Here is a 14506-nt window from a genome sequence, read left to right on the forward strand (position 1 = left end):
GCGTCTGCTTCTGAACCAGGGACCAGGGGTCACGTGCATTCACAGATGTCTCCGCAGTTGTCAATCAGATCATTTTGTGGGGGACCTATCAATGGGGGTGAATTGAGAAATCTAATGTGGATGGTTGTTAGTACCAAGCTGTCAGCTGTTTCCCTGGGCCGTACTGAAAATGAAGGGGAACAAAATCGACCGAACGTTCTAATCTCTTAATCTGTGTGATCATTAGCTCCTGGGATGGTTGGAGACCAAGCCCCTTCCTGCTCAGCCCCTGCAGATAGGCCAGGTGTCACTGCTGGGAGACGCCAATAAGGCTGCAAGTCACCGTGTGAGTACTTTAATGACTGGGAAAATCCATTTCCCTTCTTGGCAGCTTTGTGATGTTGCAACTGTGCTTCTGGGTCATCGCCAGCCCTGATCTGTCTGTGCGCATGCTTTATTTTTAAAAGGGGAGGATGTCTCACTTGTTTCAGTGATCGCTCCTTTCTCCCTAGCTGCCGCCAGAAAACTTTCCGAGGTAAACTTTCTGTCCAGTTTTCCACTCTCCAGACAGTCTTCCAGTATTCCCATTTCCTTGTCTCCTCAAACACATCCTTTCTGTCTTGGCTTTGTTGTTTGGGGGCTCCTTAGGCTGGGGTGGGTGTCTGTGCAGGGGCAATAGCCATGGATTCTAGTTTTCTGCAGGACAGGATTCTAGAACTCTGAGACAGGGAAAAAGAACATCTTAAGCAAAATAAAAACGTCTGCCTCAAACTTGTAAATATTTTTCATTGTAAGATTTTATGTCATTGCAATTTGTTCAGGTGTACAAGAACAGCTTTTGTTTGAGAGAGAACTGAAGAGGTGTCTTAGGATTCGGCTCCAATTGCTCTGCCTGTCTCTCCATCACTGGAGCTTTGTTGCCTGCCTCTGCAGAGCTCGGCAAAGGGAATGCTTTGTGGTCTATTGTTAGATGTTCTTTGAATCTATAAATCATAGGCTGCTGGAAGGGAGGGGCTTCCAGAGACCATCCGGAGCTCCCTCTGTCTTTAGCATGGACATGCATGGATGCGCGCGTGCGCGCACATACACACACGTACACGTGTGCGCACACAGACACACAGATACATACACATACAGATGATGACTGCCTGTTGTGTATTTCCAGATCCCAGTGGGGGCAGAGGGGTTTAGTTCTCCTTTCTGTTGATTCTTACAGCCACATTTTGAGTCTGTCCCAGATTTCTCTTGCTCTAGCTGAGGCTGCCCCTGCCTACATCAGCTGCTTCACTGTCCTGGCCCATCTTTTTGGAAACACGACCATCCCTGCGCTATTGACTTACGCATCTAGGCGATGACAAGTCATTTTCCTTGTCTGGTCTCACATGGTTCTTGTAAAATGTGGCTTGGCAAATAGATAATGTCTCTGGCATTAAATCCTGTTTGACTGTGAGGTTCTGGCTCTCTGCTTCTATTTATGTTGTTTCTCTTGCTGGTTGGGCCCTTTCTGACTCCTGGCTGTAAAGGCCTTCTACTCTGTCAAAACCAACTCCTTCCCATCCACCCCGTGGCTAATCAGCCATGCACTCCCTTTGACTTAGGGGAAGCATTGTATCATTTTTCCTTGCTTTTCATTTAACAATCTTTCATTTTCACCTTACAAACATTTATAGATATTTGTTGTAGAAAATCCAGAAAATATAGGTCAATACGAAGAAAAAATGACCACTAAACCACTCACTATCTGGCATAACCACTGTCAACATTTTTGTGCATATGCTTCAGGTCTTTCTCCTTTAAAATGCTAATAATAATCCAGTGATCTTCATGCCATATAACTTGGTGTCCTGCTTTTCCAACTAATATTATATAACAAGCATCTTTGTGTGTCTCTCTTGATATATAGTGATATTTAGTTTATATCACTAAATATTTAGAAGCATAATTTTTTTTGGCTGTTTGGCTTGTGGGATCTTAGTTCCCCAGTCAGGATCAAACCCAGGCCCACTTCAGTGGAAGCACGGAGTCCTTAACCACTGGACCCCTAGGGAATACTCAGGAAACACAGTTTTTAAATATTTATTTTTAATTGAAGGATGCTTGCTTGACAATATTGGTTGGTTTGCTGCCATACATCAACATGAATTAGCCATAGGTGTATATACGTCCCCTCCCTCTTGAAACCTCCCTCCCACCTCCCATCCTTTTACACCCCTTCAGGTTGTTACAGAGCCCCAGTTTGAGTTCCCTGTGTGATACAGCAAACTTCCATTGGCTATCTGTTTTACATATGGTAGTGTATATGTTTCCATGCCACTCTCTCCATTCATCTCACCATCTCCTTCCTTGGAAACACAATTTTTAACACTTGTTTCATACCTTACATCTCATACTTTATCCCTTGCATGATTATTTTTAATTAGGAACAATACCTGTCAAGCCCACTGAACTGTCCAATCAAATTAAGGAAGTGTGCAAAGAGCTGAACAAATATGAGCAATGATCATGAGTCCTGTTTGCTTTATCTTCCCAAGCAAATACTTTATGTATTCACAAAATTGTTGTATACTTTCCTATTCATGGGGGAATACCTGATAGCTCAGTTGGTAAAGAATCTGCCTGCAAAAAAAAAAAAATCTGCCTGCAATGCAGGAGACCTCGGTTCGATTCCTGGGTCAGGAAGATCTGCTGGAGAAGGGATAGGCTACCCACTCCAGTATTCTGGCCTGGAGAATTCCATGGACTGTATAATAGTCCATGGGGTTGCAAAGAGTCAGACACGACCGAGCGACTTTCACTTTCCTGTTCATGAAGTTTTGCCCAGTGGTGGGTAAAACAAGCTGTCTGGGTTTAATCTTTAAAAGAGAATGCACTTATTAAGAAGTTTTTATTTTTTCCTGGTAATTTCCTAGAGGCTCTGTCCTAAGGAATTTACCTGCAATATAGAGAAGGGAGTATGAACAAAGATATCCATGAAGGCATTATTTACAATAACCCCAAAGTAGAAAACACTGCCATGTCCAATTATATGGAAGGAAGGTTAAGTAACTAATGCTGAACCTGCTTGCCAGGCTATTATATAGCTAGCTAAAATAATGTTTACAAAGGCTTTGTAATAAAATGGAAGATGTTTATGTCACCATCACGGGAAAAAAAAAGATGAATGAAAAAGAGTGAAAAGAAAGACCACCCAATGGGAATGGTGGTTATAATATTTAAGTGATAGGTGATTGTTTTCTTTCTCTCTGCTTTTCTGCAATGACCTTGCATACCTTGGTTTCATGAAAAGATAGGTAGATAGGTAGTTAGATAGATAGCTAGATCAACCTTGTTTTTTAAACTATTGGAAAGGATGTAGGGAGAAGAAGGAAGTACGGGGCACCAAACCGAGCTCAAGTGAAAAGAGTGACCCAAAGATACGAGAAAAGGGCATGGGGTTGCTGAGCCCAGACTGACCTGGAACTTTTAGGAAAATGCTTTGCACCACAAAAGGTGCATTTTAGTTTAGCTTTGGAGCAGGAAGAATAGAGTAAGGATAGGCACCTCATTTGAATATAGTAAGATAATGATAAAAAGAGAAACCAAAATTACGGGTTCCTCATTTGCTCCATCTTCTGACCAGTGTGGGCGGGCCAGGCTTGGTGAAGGGGATGTGAGAGCCCACTAGGGCTTTTGAGGAACCAAGGGGTAAGAGGAGCCACAGGAGACTGGCAGCAACATTTTGTCATAATTTATAAAAGTGGAGGAAAACAGAATTCTGTAATGTATAAATTTGGGTGAAAGTGACATTGACATCCTGCAAAGTTCCCTAATATTTTTGAAAAAAGAACGTCAGCAACCACCCTGGTGGTCCAGTGGTTAAGACTGTGTTCCCATTGCAGGGGACATGGGTTTGATTCCCCGGTCAGGGAACTAAAATCCTGCATGCCACACAGTGTGGCCAAAAAATAAAAAATAAAGTTATGGGAAAAAATTTCAGACTTTTAGAAAAGTTGCAAAAAATACTACAAAGATTCATATTTATCCTTCACCCAGATTCCTCTGAGTTCAGTTCAGTTTAGTCTCTCAGTTGTGTCCAACTCTTTGCGACCCCATGAACTGCAGCACGCCAGGCTTCCCTGTCCATCACTAACTCCTGGTGCTTACTCAAACTCATGTCCATTGAATCAGTGATGTCATCAACCATCTCATCCTCTGTCGTCCGCTTCTCCTCCTGCCTTCAATCTTTCCCAGCATCAGGGTCTTTTCCAATGAGTCAGTTCTTCGCATCAGGTGACCAAAGTATTGGAGCTTCAGCTTCAGCATAATGTTAGTGTTTTACCCTGTTCACTTTGTGTGTACTCTCTCTCCACACACACACACACGTGTGCATGCAAGTTTCAGAACTATCTGGGAATAAATTGCAAGCATAATGGCCCTTACTCCTAAATACTTAACTGTGCATCTCCGAAAGATTCATTCTACTTTTCTCCATAACCACAGTAAAGCCAGAAAATTAACATTGATACAATGCTATCTGATTATATCATTCACAGTTTGTCAATTATCTTGGCAATTGTCCTTTATAGTAGCGATGATAATAATAATAATAGTAGTTGTTATTTCTGCTCCAGCATCACATCCAAGATCATGTATTGCATTTAGTTCATGTCACTTTAGTCTCCTTTAGCTGGAACGTTGCTCAGTCTTGTCTTTTCTTTCATGACCTTGGTGTGTTAGAAGAGTAAAGGCCATTTTGTTGTAGTGGGGGTGGTGGTTTACTCACTAAGTCATGTCCAACCCTTACAACCCCATGGACTGTAGCCTGCCAGGCTCCTTCTGTCTGTGGGATTTCCCAAGCAAGAATACTGGAATGGATTGTCATTTCCTCCTCCAGGGTATCTTCTCAACCCAGGATTCGAACCTGCATCTCTTGCTTGGCAGACAGATTCTTTACCGCTCCACCACCAGGCTTCCCTTTATGTTGTAAGTTGTCCCTCAGTTTGAGTGTTGACCTTTCCTCATGATTCAGTTCAGGTTTGGATTTTTGGAAAGATTACCACTGAAATGGCGTATTAAATGGCATGTGATATCTGTTTGTCCACATTAATAGTTTTTAAAATTATATATTAATAACAGCTTTATTGAGTTACAATTCACATATAATAAAATTCACCATTTTAAAGTGTAAAATCCAGTGGATTTAAGTGTATTCCCAGAGTTGTACAGTCATTATCACAATCAATTTTAAAACATTTCATCACCCCCAAAAGACCCCATCCCCGTTACTAATCATTCTCCATGTCCTTTTCCCCAGTCCATGTAACCATTAATCTACTTTCTGTTGGCATGAATTTGCCTATCCTGGATATTTCATATAAGTCAAATCTCTGCAGCTTTTTGTATTTGGCTTCTTCCACTCAGCACAGTGGTTTCAAAGTTCGTCCATGCTGGAGCAGGTATCAGCACTGCATCCCTTTTTATGGCCAAATAATATTCCATTGCATAATATCTATTTACACATTTTGTTGATTCATTCATCAGTCATTCATCAGTCAAAGAGCCTCTTGATGACAACTGCACCCCAATGTTCATCGCAGCACTGTTTATCATAGCCAGGACATTGAAGCAACCTAGATGCCCATCAGCAGACGAATGGATGAGGAAGCTGTGGTACATATACACCATGGAATATTACTCAGCCATTAAAAAGAATTCATTTGAATCAGTTCTAATGAGATGGATGAAACTGGAGCCCATTATACAGAGCGAAGTAAGCCAGAAAGGTAAAGACCATTACAGTATACTAACACATATATATGGAATTTAGAAAGATGGTAACGATAACCCTATATGCAAAACAGAAAAAGAGACTCAGATGTATAGAACAGACTTGTGGACTCTGTGGGAGAAGGCGAGGGTGGGATGTTTCAAGAGAACAGCATCGAAACATGTATATTATCTAGGGTGAAACAGATCACCAGCCCAGGTTGGGTGCATGAGACAAGTGCTCGGGCCTGGTGCACTGGGAAGACCCAGAGGGATCGGGTGGAGAGGGAGGTGGGAGGGGGGACCGGGATGGGGAATACATGTAAATCCATGGCTAATTCATTTCAATGTATGACAAAAACCACTGCAATGTTGTAAAGTAATTAGCCTCCAACTAATAAAAATAAATGGAAAAAACAAAAAACAAAAAAACAAAGAGCCTCTTGATGAAGGTGAAAGAGGAGAGTGAAAAAGCTGGCTTAAAACTCAACTTTCAGAAAACTAAGATCATGGCATCTGGTCCCATCGCTTCATGGCAAATAGATGAAGAAACAGTAGAAACAGTGACAGACTTTATTTTCTTAAGCTCCAAAATCACTGCAGATGGTGACCTCAGCCATGAAATTAGAAGATGCTTGCTCCTTGGAAGAAAAGCTATGACCAACCCAACCTAGACAGCATATTAAAAAGCAGAGACATTACTTTGCCGACAAAGGTCCATCTAGTCAAAGCTATGGTTTTTCCAGTAATCATGTATGGATGTGAGAGTTGGACCATAATGAAGGCTGGCGCCAAAGAACTGATGCTTTTGAACTGTGGTGTTGGAGAAGACTCTTGAGAGTCCCTTGGACTGCAAGGAGATCAAACTAGTCAGTCCTAAAGGAGATCAGTCCTGAATATTCATTGGAAGGACTGATGCTGAAGCTGAAGCTCCAATACTGGCCACCTGATGAGAAGAACTGACTCATTGGAAAAGACCCTGATGCTAGGCAAGATTGAAGGCGGGAGGAGAAGGGGCGGACAGAGGATGAGATGGTTGGATGGCATCACTGACTCGGTGGACATGAGTTTGAACAAGCTCCGGGAATTGGTGATGGACAGGGAAGCCTGGCGTGCTGCAGTCCATGGGGTCACCAAGAGTCAGACACAACTGAGTGACTAAACAACAACATATTTTGTTGATTCATTCCTCAGTCAATGGACATTTGGGTTGTTTGCACTTTGGGGCTATTACAAATAGTGGTGCTATGCACATTCATGTACAACTTTCTGTGTGGACATATGTCTTCAGTTTTCTAGGGTATGTGTCAGGGTTCCCAATACCATAGCTAGTTTCAGTGATTCCCCAGGATGGTTCAGAGGACCTGGCACATAGTCCTACCCCTGGCTGATTTACTTGTGAAAGGACACAAAGCAAAATTGGCAAAGAGGAAATGTGTATGCAGGAAGCCCAGAGGAAACCAGGCCCAGCTTGCGGGAGTCTCTCTGGGTGGAGTCAAGCAGAACACACTTCATTTTTCCAGCACTGAATTGGGACGACAGGTGTGAGATGCTGTTCGCCAGGGAAGCTCATTAGAGACTTAATGCCCAAAGTTTTATTGGGGGCTGGTGCTTCCCTGGTGGCTCAGAGGTTAAAGCGTCTGCCTCTAATGCGGGAGACCCGGGTTCTAACCCTGGGTTGGGAAGATCCCCAGGAGAAGGAAATGGCAACCCACTCCAGTATTCTTCCCTGGAGAATCCCATGGTCGGAGGAGCCTGGTGGGCTACAGTCCACAGGATCGCAAAGAGTTGGACACGACTGAGCGACTTCACTTTCACAGAAGAACCTCCCGCCTAACACGTACCGAAATTCCAGACTCCCAGAAGGAAAGTGGGTGTTCAGCATACACCACATTGTTTGTGCCCGGGTGCAGTAAACCACCCTTACCCACCAGAGAATGGTGAGAACACTCACTAAACTCAAGTTCCCAGACACCAGCCAAGGGCCAAATGTGTGAGCAGGGCCTTTCTAGGGATAGAAGTCTCAGGCCCGCTGTGTTAACTCTGTTCTGTGCAGGTCTACACGGAGGAGTGCAATTGCTAGGTCACATGATACTCTGTATTTAACTTTTTATGCTAAACTGTTTTCCAAAGCAACTGCAGCCATTTTCATTTCCACCAGCAATTGATGAGGGTTCCAATTTCTTCACAGCTTGGCCAACACTTGTTATTGTCCATCTTGTTGATTACAGCCATCCTAGTGGAACTGATAGGTTTTTAAGTTGGTGAGTTGCAAGCATTTAGAACCGAAAAAGGGGGACCCATAGGGGCCAAAATGGGTTCTCTAAGAGCGGATCATACCAGTCTAACCCCTGATTTCTCTTTGAAAGAAAAAAACCATCTATTTTCTCTGTACCAGGACAGAGTGTTTTTTGTATTTCAGCCCTGTCCTTCACTATATCTTGGTATACAAAATGGAGACAGAAGCTTGGACTGATTGTCGGGCAGATTCCTCCGGTGTTGACAGATGACACTCGGAGAGCAGGGCTGGAGTCAGGTGAAGGGCCCCTGCTGCTGTTTCCCGCTTCTGTGTTCCGCCCAGCCGTTGAATATTTCTGTCCAAAACTTGGGGGAGACGCAGATGGCAGAGCCATCAAAGCAGGCAAAATACCCAAAACAGGCAGACACACACACACTGAATGATAAGATCTGGTTCCAGAAAGATCCTGACAGCACGGAATGGTATGCAGAGTCCAACGACATGCAGTTATTAAGGACAAATGGCAAATCCACATCCACAAGGTCTGGTCCAGATGTAACCAGGGAGAGTTTGCACTTTGGTTTCTGTTTGTTACCAAAAACCAGCCTTTACAAATGGGTAGTAAAGTCTGGGCACCCTGGGAAAACGTTATGATCTCTGCCTGCAGCTTCAGGGGATTCAGAGCTCTGCCATCAGGGGAACTGTTGAAGGAGCTGGTCTGTTCCGCGGCCAGTAGGCAGCCTACAGTGGCTTGAGAGTTGGCTCCTCCTGCATGAAGATCTGTGGTGGGAGCATATGAGCTGTCTTCCACATGGCCCGCAGGGAAAAGCAGATTTGGATTGATTAAGAACTTCGTGAAACTCCGCAGTTGAATGAGCTGCCTGGTAAGATGGTGAGCACCCCATCACTCACAGTGTTCAAAGAGAGATTACTTAGCTTTTTATTAAGGAACTTGCATGGGGCAAGAGGTGGCCGGGTCACCTTTCAAGCCTTAGAACTGCCTAAACTGGAAGCCAGGGACAGTCCATCTCTAAAGCTAAGTCCAGGGTTTGCCTAAGGCACACAGCACCAGTTTCACGGTCATCCTCGTGTCCTCACGATCCTACTTGTCCATCGGGACATTTGGGTGCCCGTGAAGCTCCCCTTGGGGCTTCCCTGGTGGCTCACATGGTAAAGAATCCACCTGCAGTGTGGGAGGCCTGGGTTCGATCCCTGGGTTGGGGAGATCCCCTGGAGGAGGGCATGGCAACCCACTCCAGTATTCTTGCCTGGAGAACCCCAGGACAGAGGAGCCTGGCGGGCTGCCATCCATGGGGTCGCAAAGAGTCGGACACGTCTGAGCGACCAAGCCCAGCACGCACCCAGAAGCTCCGCTTGAGACACACGCCTTCTTCTGAGCGCTTCTGTTACTCAGAAGACACACCTTCTTTCAAATTTCCGCTGAGACTTGAAAGTAGATAAGCAGTTGGCAGGGAAGTGGAGGGAGGGGGCTGGGGAGCACTCCCATAATGACTGCACCCCAAACTGTGGCAAGCACAGGACAGGCCGCCCGGTCGGGTTAGGGCGGGTGGGGAAGGGAAATAAAGACTGCCTGGCTGTGACCTTTCCCCATCACCCCTGCTCATCCAGCGCCTGGGCTGGCGACCGGAGGTACAGACTCCAGGCTGAGCTTTCAAGGGTCTGTGTGCGCTTGGGCATGTGTGTGTGTGACCGAGCAGCTCTGATTGCCTTCCAAATCCTGTCCCAGTGGCGCAGGAATTGTGTGTGCCTTCCTTTCCCTCCGTTGATGGAGAGGACTGTGAGAACGGGCCATGATCCAAACATCCCCACGTCTCTGCAGTGACAGCTCCTTTGAGAGCCTGTCGATACCCTACGGTTCTCTTAATTACTCCTGCACACCCACTTCCCTCTCTCTCTCTCTCTAGTAGGCGGGGCTTGGGGTGGGGCTCGGCCCTCCCCCTCCTGACCTCCGCTCCTGCTATCCTGCTGCCATTTATGTTGGAACAGCCTCCTGCTGCTCCCCTACCAGCCACCTCCCCCACGACTTAATTGAGGGCACCCCCGCCCCCGACCCAGAATAAGAGAGCCTGAGGGAGGAGGCTGGTCTCCCTGAAGCGCTCATACCCAGCAATTAGTTTCCCTTATTGCCAATTCAAGATAAGTAGAAAATAACAGAGGAATGGAACCAGGACCCAAAGCCTGTGCCAAGAGCTTGGCATGTATTACCATGACATTCACACGTGTGTCTCACGGGAACCACAGATCAGGCCAAGCGCGGAGGTGGGATTTGTCGGCCCGGGAGTTGAAAGGGCCGTACCCACCACCACTCCTGCTGAGTGTGCCTCCCTGACCACCTCCACCTCGGAGCCTCAGTTTCATCATCCCTGAGGTGGAGAGAGAGTACTAGATTGTGCTAGTATGATGACTTCATGGAGCGCAGGTCATGGCCCTGGCCGGTCTGCCCTCTGGGTCTGTGTTTGGGCCCCAGTGGTGGGCGTGGCAGTAGTCACTGCCTAGGTGTGTCTGGAAGACATAGCTTGGCACCAGGGGTGGCCGATCATGGCGAGTGCAGGTGATGTTGTCCAGAAAGACAGCTGAAGCAGGAAGGTGGGCCGGGAGACCGAAGGAGAAAAGCAGAAGGGTGCCAGGCAGCGCCTGGAAGTGAGCTGAGAAGTAGAAATAAACACACACAGTAGACCAGCGGTTATCAGGTGTGGCCCATGGACCATGGGGAGTGTCTTAGCCAAAAATCTCAGGTCCCGTCCCAGACCTGCTGGATCAGAAACTCAAGGATGGGGCCCAACAGCCTGTTTTAACAAGCTCCCCAGGTGGCGCAGATGCAGTCCAAGTCTGAGAACTAATAAGGTGGATGAGAGGAAGGGTGGATGGATAAGGCTTGGAGAACCCAGTGGGTATTTTAAAGACTGAGCAGGAAGGAGGACCTGTGTTTATTGATCACTTGCTGTGTTGGGTTGAAAACTGGGCATTTCCAGCTACTTGCTTTCATTTAAACCTTTCAGGATTGTGGCAGAGCAGGCCTTGTTATTCCTACCTCAGAGATGAGGCAGCTGAGGCTTAGAGACTTTAAGTCGCTTTCCAAAATCAAAGAGGTAGTGGCAGAGAGAGAATTAGAACCCAGGCCTCCCTGGCCCGGAAGCCTGAGTTCCTTCCACTAGTCCAGGCTGCCTCCCACCTACCTGTCCCTCAGGAGTGCCTCCACTGCCTGGCCTGGCCCCTTCTTCAACCCCGTGGTCACCCCAGAGCCTGCTCAGCTGTCCACCTTCTTCAGCCTGCCATCAAAGACAAAAGGCAGACCTGGGGAGGGGTGGGGTAGCAGGGCTGGGGACAAATTGTCACCTTGCATCCCTCCAGCCTCCAGTGCTAAGCGCAGTTAGGGGACAAAGGTGCCTCTGTGATGCTCCCACGGGGCTGACATAATTGGCCTAATGGTGGCGCTCGTGGTAAAGAAGACTCCTGCCAAGGCAGGAGATGAGAGACGCGGATTCGATCCCTGGGTCAGGAAGGTCCCCCGGAGAAAGGAATGGCAACCCACTCCAGTGTTCTTGCCTGGGAAATCCCACGGACAGAGGAGCCTGGTGGGCTATAGTCTACAGGGTCGCAAAGAGTCGGTCATGACTGAAGTGACTTAGCACAGTAAGAACTCATGCACGCACTGGGAGACAAGGCTGACAGATACTCATCGCCAAGCCCTGTGCAGGGTGCTTTGGGGAAACTGCGGCAAAGAAAGTATAGTTTAATGGCCTCCAAGAGTTCATGGTCCAGAACCAGTGAAGCAAAAACTGTGACCCGCTGGGGTGCTTGGAGGCCTGGGACAGCCAGGGCCTGGGACAGACAAACCAAGTGTGGGAGGAGTTCAAGGAGACTCCTGCAGTGACTTCAGGGAACAGACGTAAGACTTCGGGGCCAGAGGGCATGCGCTCAGGTCCTGGCATTCTCACTGACTCACTGGGTAACCCCAGGCAGGTTACAGCCAGTCTTGACCTGTCTCCTTATCTACAAAAGGGGAGTTAATCCCTCCCACAGGGGATGGTTCTGTTAGATTCTAACAGACATCCCTTGGGGAGTTTCATTTCCTTCCCTTCAAAGGGTCACTTTTAAGTCCAAGAAGCCTTCGCGGAGGAGGTGTCTTTCCACGGTGGCACTCACATCCGGATGGCCAGAATGTACTTAGTATCGTTTGTTGTCTTCTCTGCGGAATCTGTGGGTAGAGCAGGATGCATGGGGTGGTCTGAGGAGAATGGTCTTCCAGGTGTAACTATGAAAATGATGGTGAGAGGAAGTTGTCTTTCTCAGTGTGGAAGATTGTTTTCGTAATGTGGTTTCAAATCCCGCTCGCTGCAGGGTCGAGGCCGCGCTGCCGCAACTCTGCACGCTCAGGCTCTGTTTCCGCTCTTCCTTGCAGATGATGCAGTTCGCCTGGCAGAGCTACAAGCGCTACGCGATGGGGAAAAACGAGCTCCGGCCCCTCACCAGAGACGGCTACGAGGGCAACATGTTCGGTGAGCTGACCTCGGGAGACCCCTTGCCCCTGGGGGCCGAGCAGTGTCCCCGCTCGGGAACAGTTTTATTGTTGGCATTTTGCCTCCTGAGCGGTGTCCCTCTTTCTCCACACCTGGAGGCTCCTAAGTGTGAGTTCCTTCGGGGTTGTCTAGGTTGCTGAGCCTTCTAGGTTTGAGGGAAACCCACATGCTCCTCCCTCACGTCACACTCTTCTTTAGATGCACCACCTGTTGTTAATTTGCAGAGCAGACAGGCTTGGAAATGTGAGTGGGGACAGTGAGTGATGGAGACCTGTTTCCACAGGGAAGGCGTGCCGATCGGAAGGACACAGAGGATGGGGTTTAAATCCGCTCCTTCAAGCGGCTCTAAAATGATCTGGGGTGTTTGCCTAGAGAAACCAGACACACCTCTGATAAACTGGGCATGCACGTGGCCTTGAGGGTCTTGGGGGTGGGTCTGTCGCCGGCCGGCTTGCTGAACACACAGTCACGTTAGGGAACCCCACGGGTGCCGCCGCGTGTTGGCAGCTTGAGTTTGACCAGCAGCCTCACTGCCCGACCTCTCTGCCCTCTGCCGAGATCCTCCTCACCCAGAGCCTCGAACGCCCCTCTCAGCTGGAGAGTGCAGAGTGCCTCATTGTGGGCGCGGCTTCAGGTTTCAAAAGTAATTCCTGGACAAGCTGCCGGCTCCCTTCTCTGCAGGCCTTTCACGTGAGAAGTGCTGGAGGCACCGGGCTTTCTCCTTCCCTCAGCTGCTGCTGCTGCTAAGTCGCTTCAGTCGTGTCCGACTCTGTGCGACCCCACAGACGGCAGCCCACCAGGCTCCCGCGTCCCTGGGATGACAGGAGCTATTTGGGCAGGGCGGGGCTGGAGATAGAAATTCCTCACCTGTATTTCCCACTCCTCAGAAGCACAGACTCCTGACGCCAAGAACCAAAGACCTAAGTCAGATGAAATTCTCCAGAAAAATTTCAAAAGCAGGTTTACAAAGAAAAGCCTCCCATGTGTATTTCTGTTATGTGAAGAGAGACCCAGGATCTACGCCAGGCATCCTGACCCTTCTGGCTGTTCAGACAGTTTACTTCCCTTGGGCAGGAGGGTGTGATTTGGGGTGACTGTTGCTTTTTTCCCCCTAATTATGATAGGCATGTAGGGGATAAGGGAAAGTATCGAAAGTGTAAAGCTGGCAAAAAAATAACTCATTCTACCACACAGATGCAGCCTCTGTGGACATCTTGGAGTTGCTGTTCAGTTGCTCATTTGTTTCTGACTTTCTGACCCCATGAACTGCAGCATGCCAGGCTTCCCTGTCCATCACCAACACCCAGAGCTTGCTCAAATTCATATCCATTGAGTCAGTGATGCCATCCAACCATTTCATCCTCTGTTGTCCCCTTCTCTTCCTGCCTTCAGTCTTTCCCAGCGTCAGGGTCTTTTCCAATGAGTCGGCTCTTCACATCAGGTTGCCAAAGTATTGGAGCTTCAGCTTCAGCATCAGTCCTCCCAATGAATATTCAGGATTGAATTCCTTTAGGATTGACAGGTTGGATCTCCTTGCAGTCCAAGGGGCTCCCAAGAGTCTTCTCCAATACCACAGTTCAAAAGCATCAGTTCTTTGGCATTCAGTCTTCTTTATGGTCCAACCCTCACACCCATACATGACTACTGGAAAAACCATAGCTTTGACTAGATGGACCTTTGTCAGCAAAGTAATGTCTCTGCTTTTTAACATGCTGTGGCTTATTTCCTTTCAATCTTTTCTTCAGTATTCTCTTCCCTCTTCTCTATATAATATTATGTTCCTTCTTTTTTTAATTTAATGTTACATCATGTGTTTCCTTAACTCATTTAAAATTTTTCATAAAGAATATTTTTAATGGGGAGACTTCTCTGGCCGTCCAGTGGATCAGACTCTGTGCTTCCATGGCAGGGGACACAGGTTTGATCTCTGGCTGGGGAGCTAAGCTATCCTGCATGCCATGTGGTATGGCCAAAAAAAAAAAAAAAAAAGAATATTTTTATT

General features: G+C 47.4%; 1 protein-coding gene across 2 annotated transcripts in view; it reads left to right on the forward strand.

Moving 5' to 3' along the window:
* The window catches only part of MAN1C1 (mannosidase alpha class 1C member 1), a 149501-nt gene that overhangs the window by 47906 nt on the left and 87089 nt on the right, over nucleotides 1-14506 (forward strand). For both annotated transcript variants that reach the window (XM_070458955.1, XM_020909260.2), the window contains exon 2: nucleotides 12387-12483. In XM_070458955.1, the coding sequence (XP_070315056.1) occupies nucleotides 12387-12483 (97 nt within the window). The remainder of the gene's footprint in view (nucleotides 1-12386; nucleotides 12484-14506) is intronic.

This window comes from Odocoileus virginianus, chromosome 30, assembly GCF_023699985.2.
Source record: "Odocoileus virginianus isolate 20LAN1187 ecotype Illinois chromosome 30, Ovbor_1.2, whole genome shotgun sequence".
Classification (NCBI taxonomy): domain Eukaryota; kingdom Metazoa; phylum Chordata; class Mammalia; order Artiodactyla; family Cervidae; genus Odocoileus; species Odocoileus virginianus.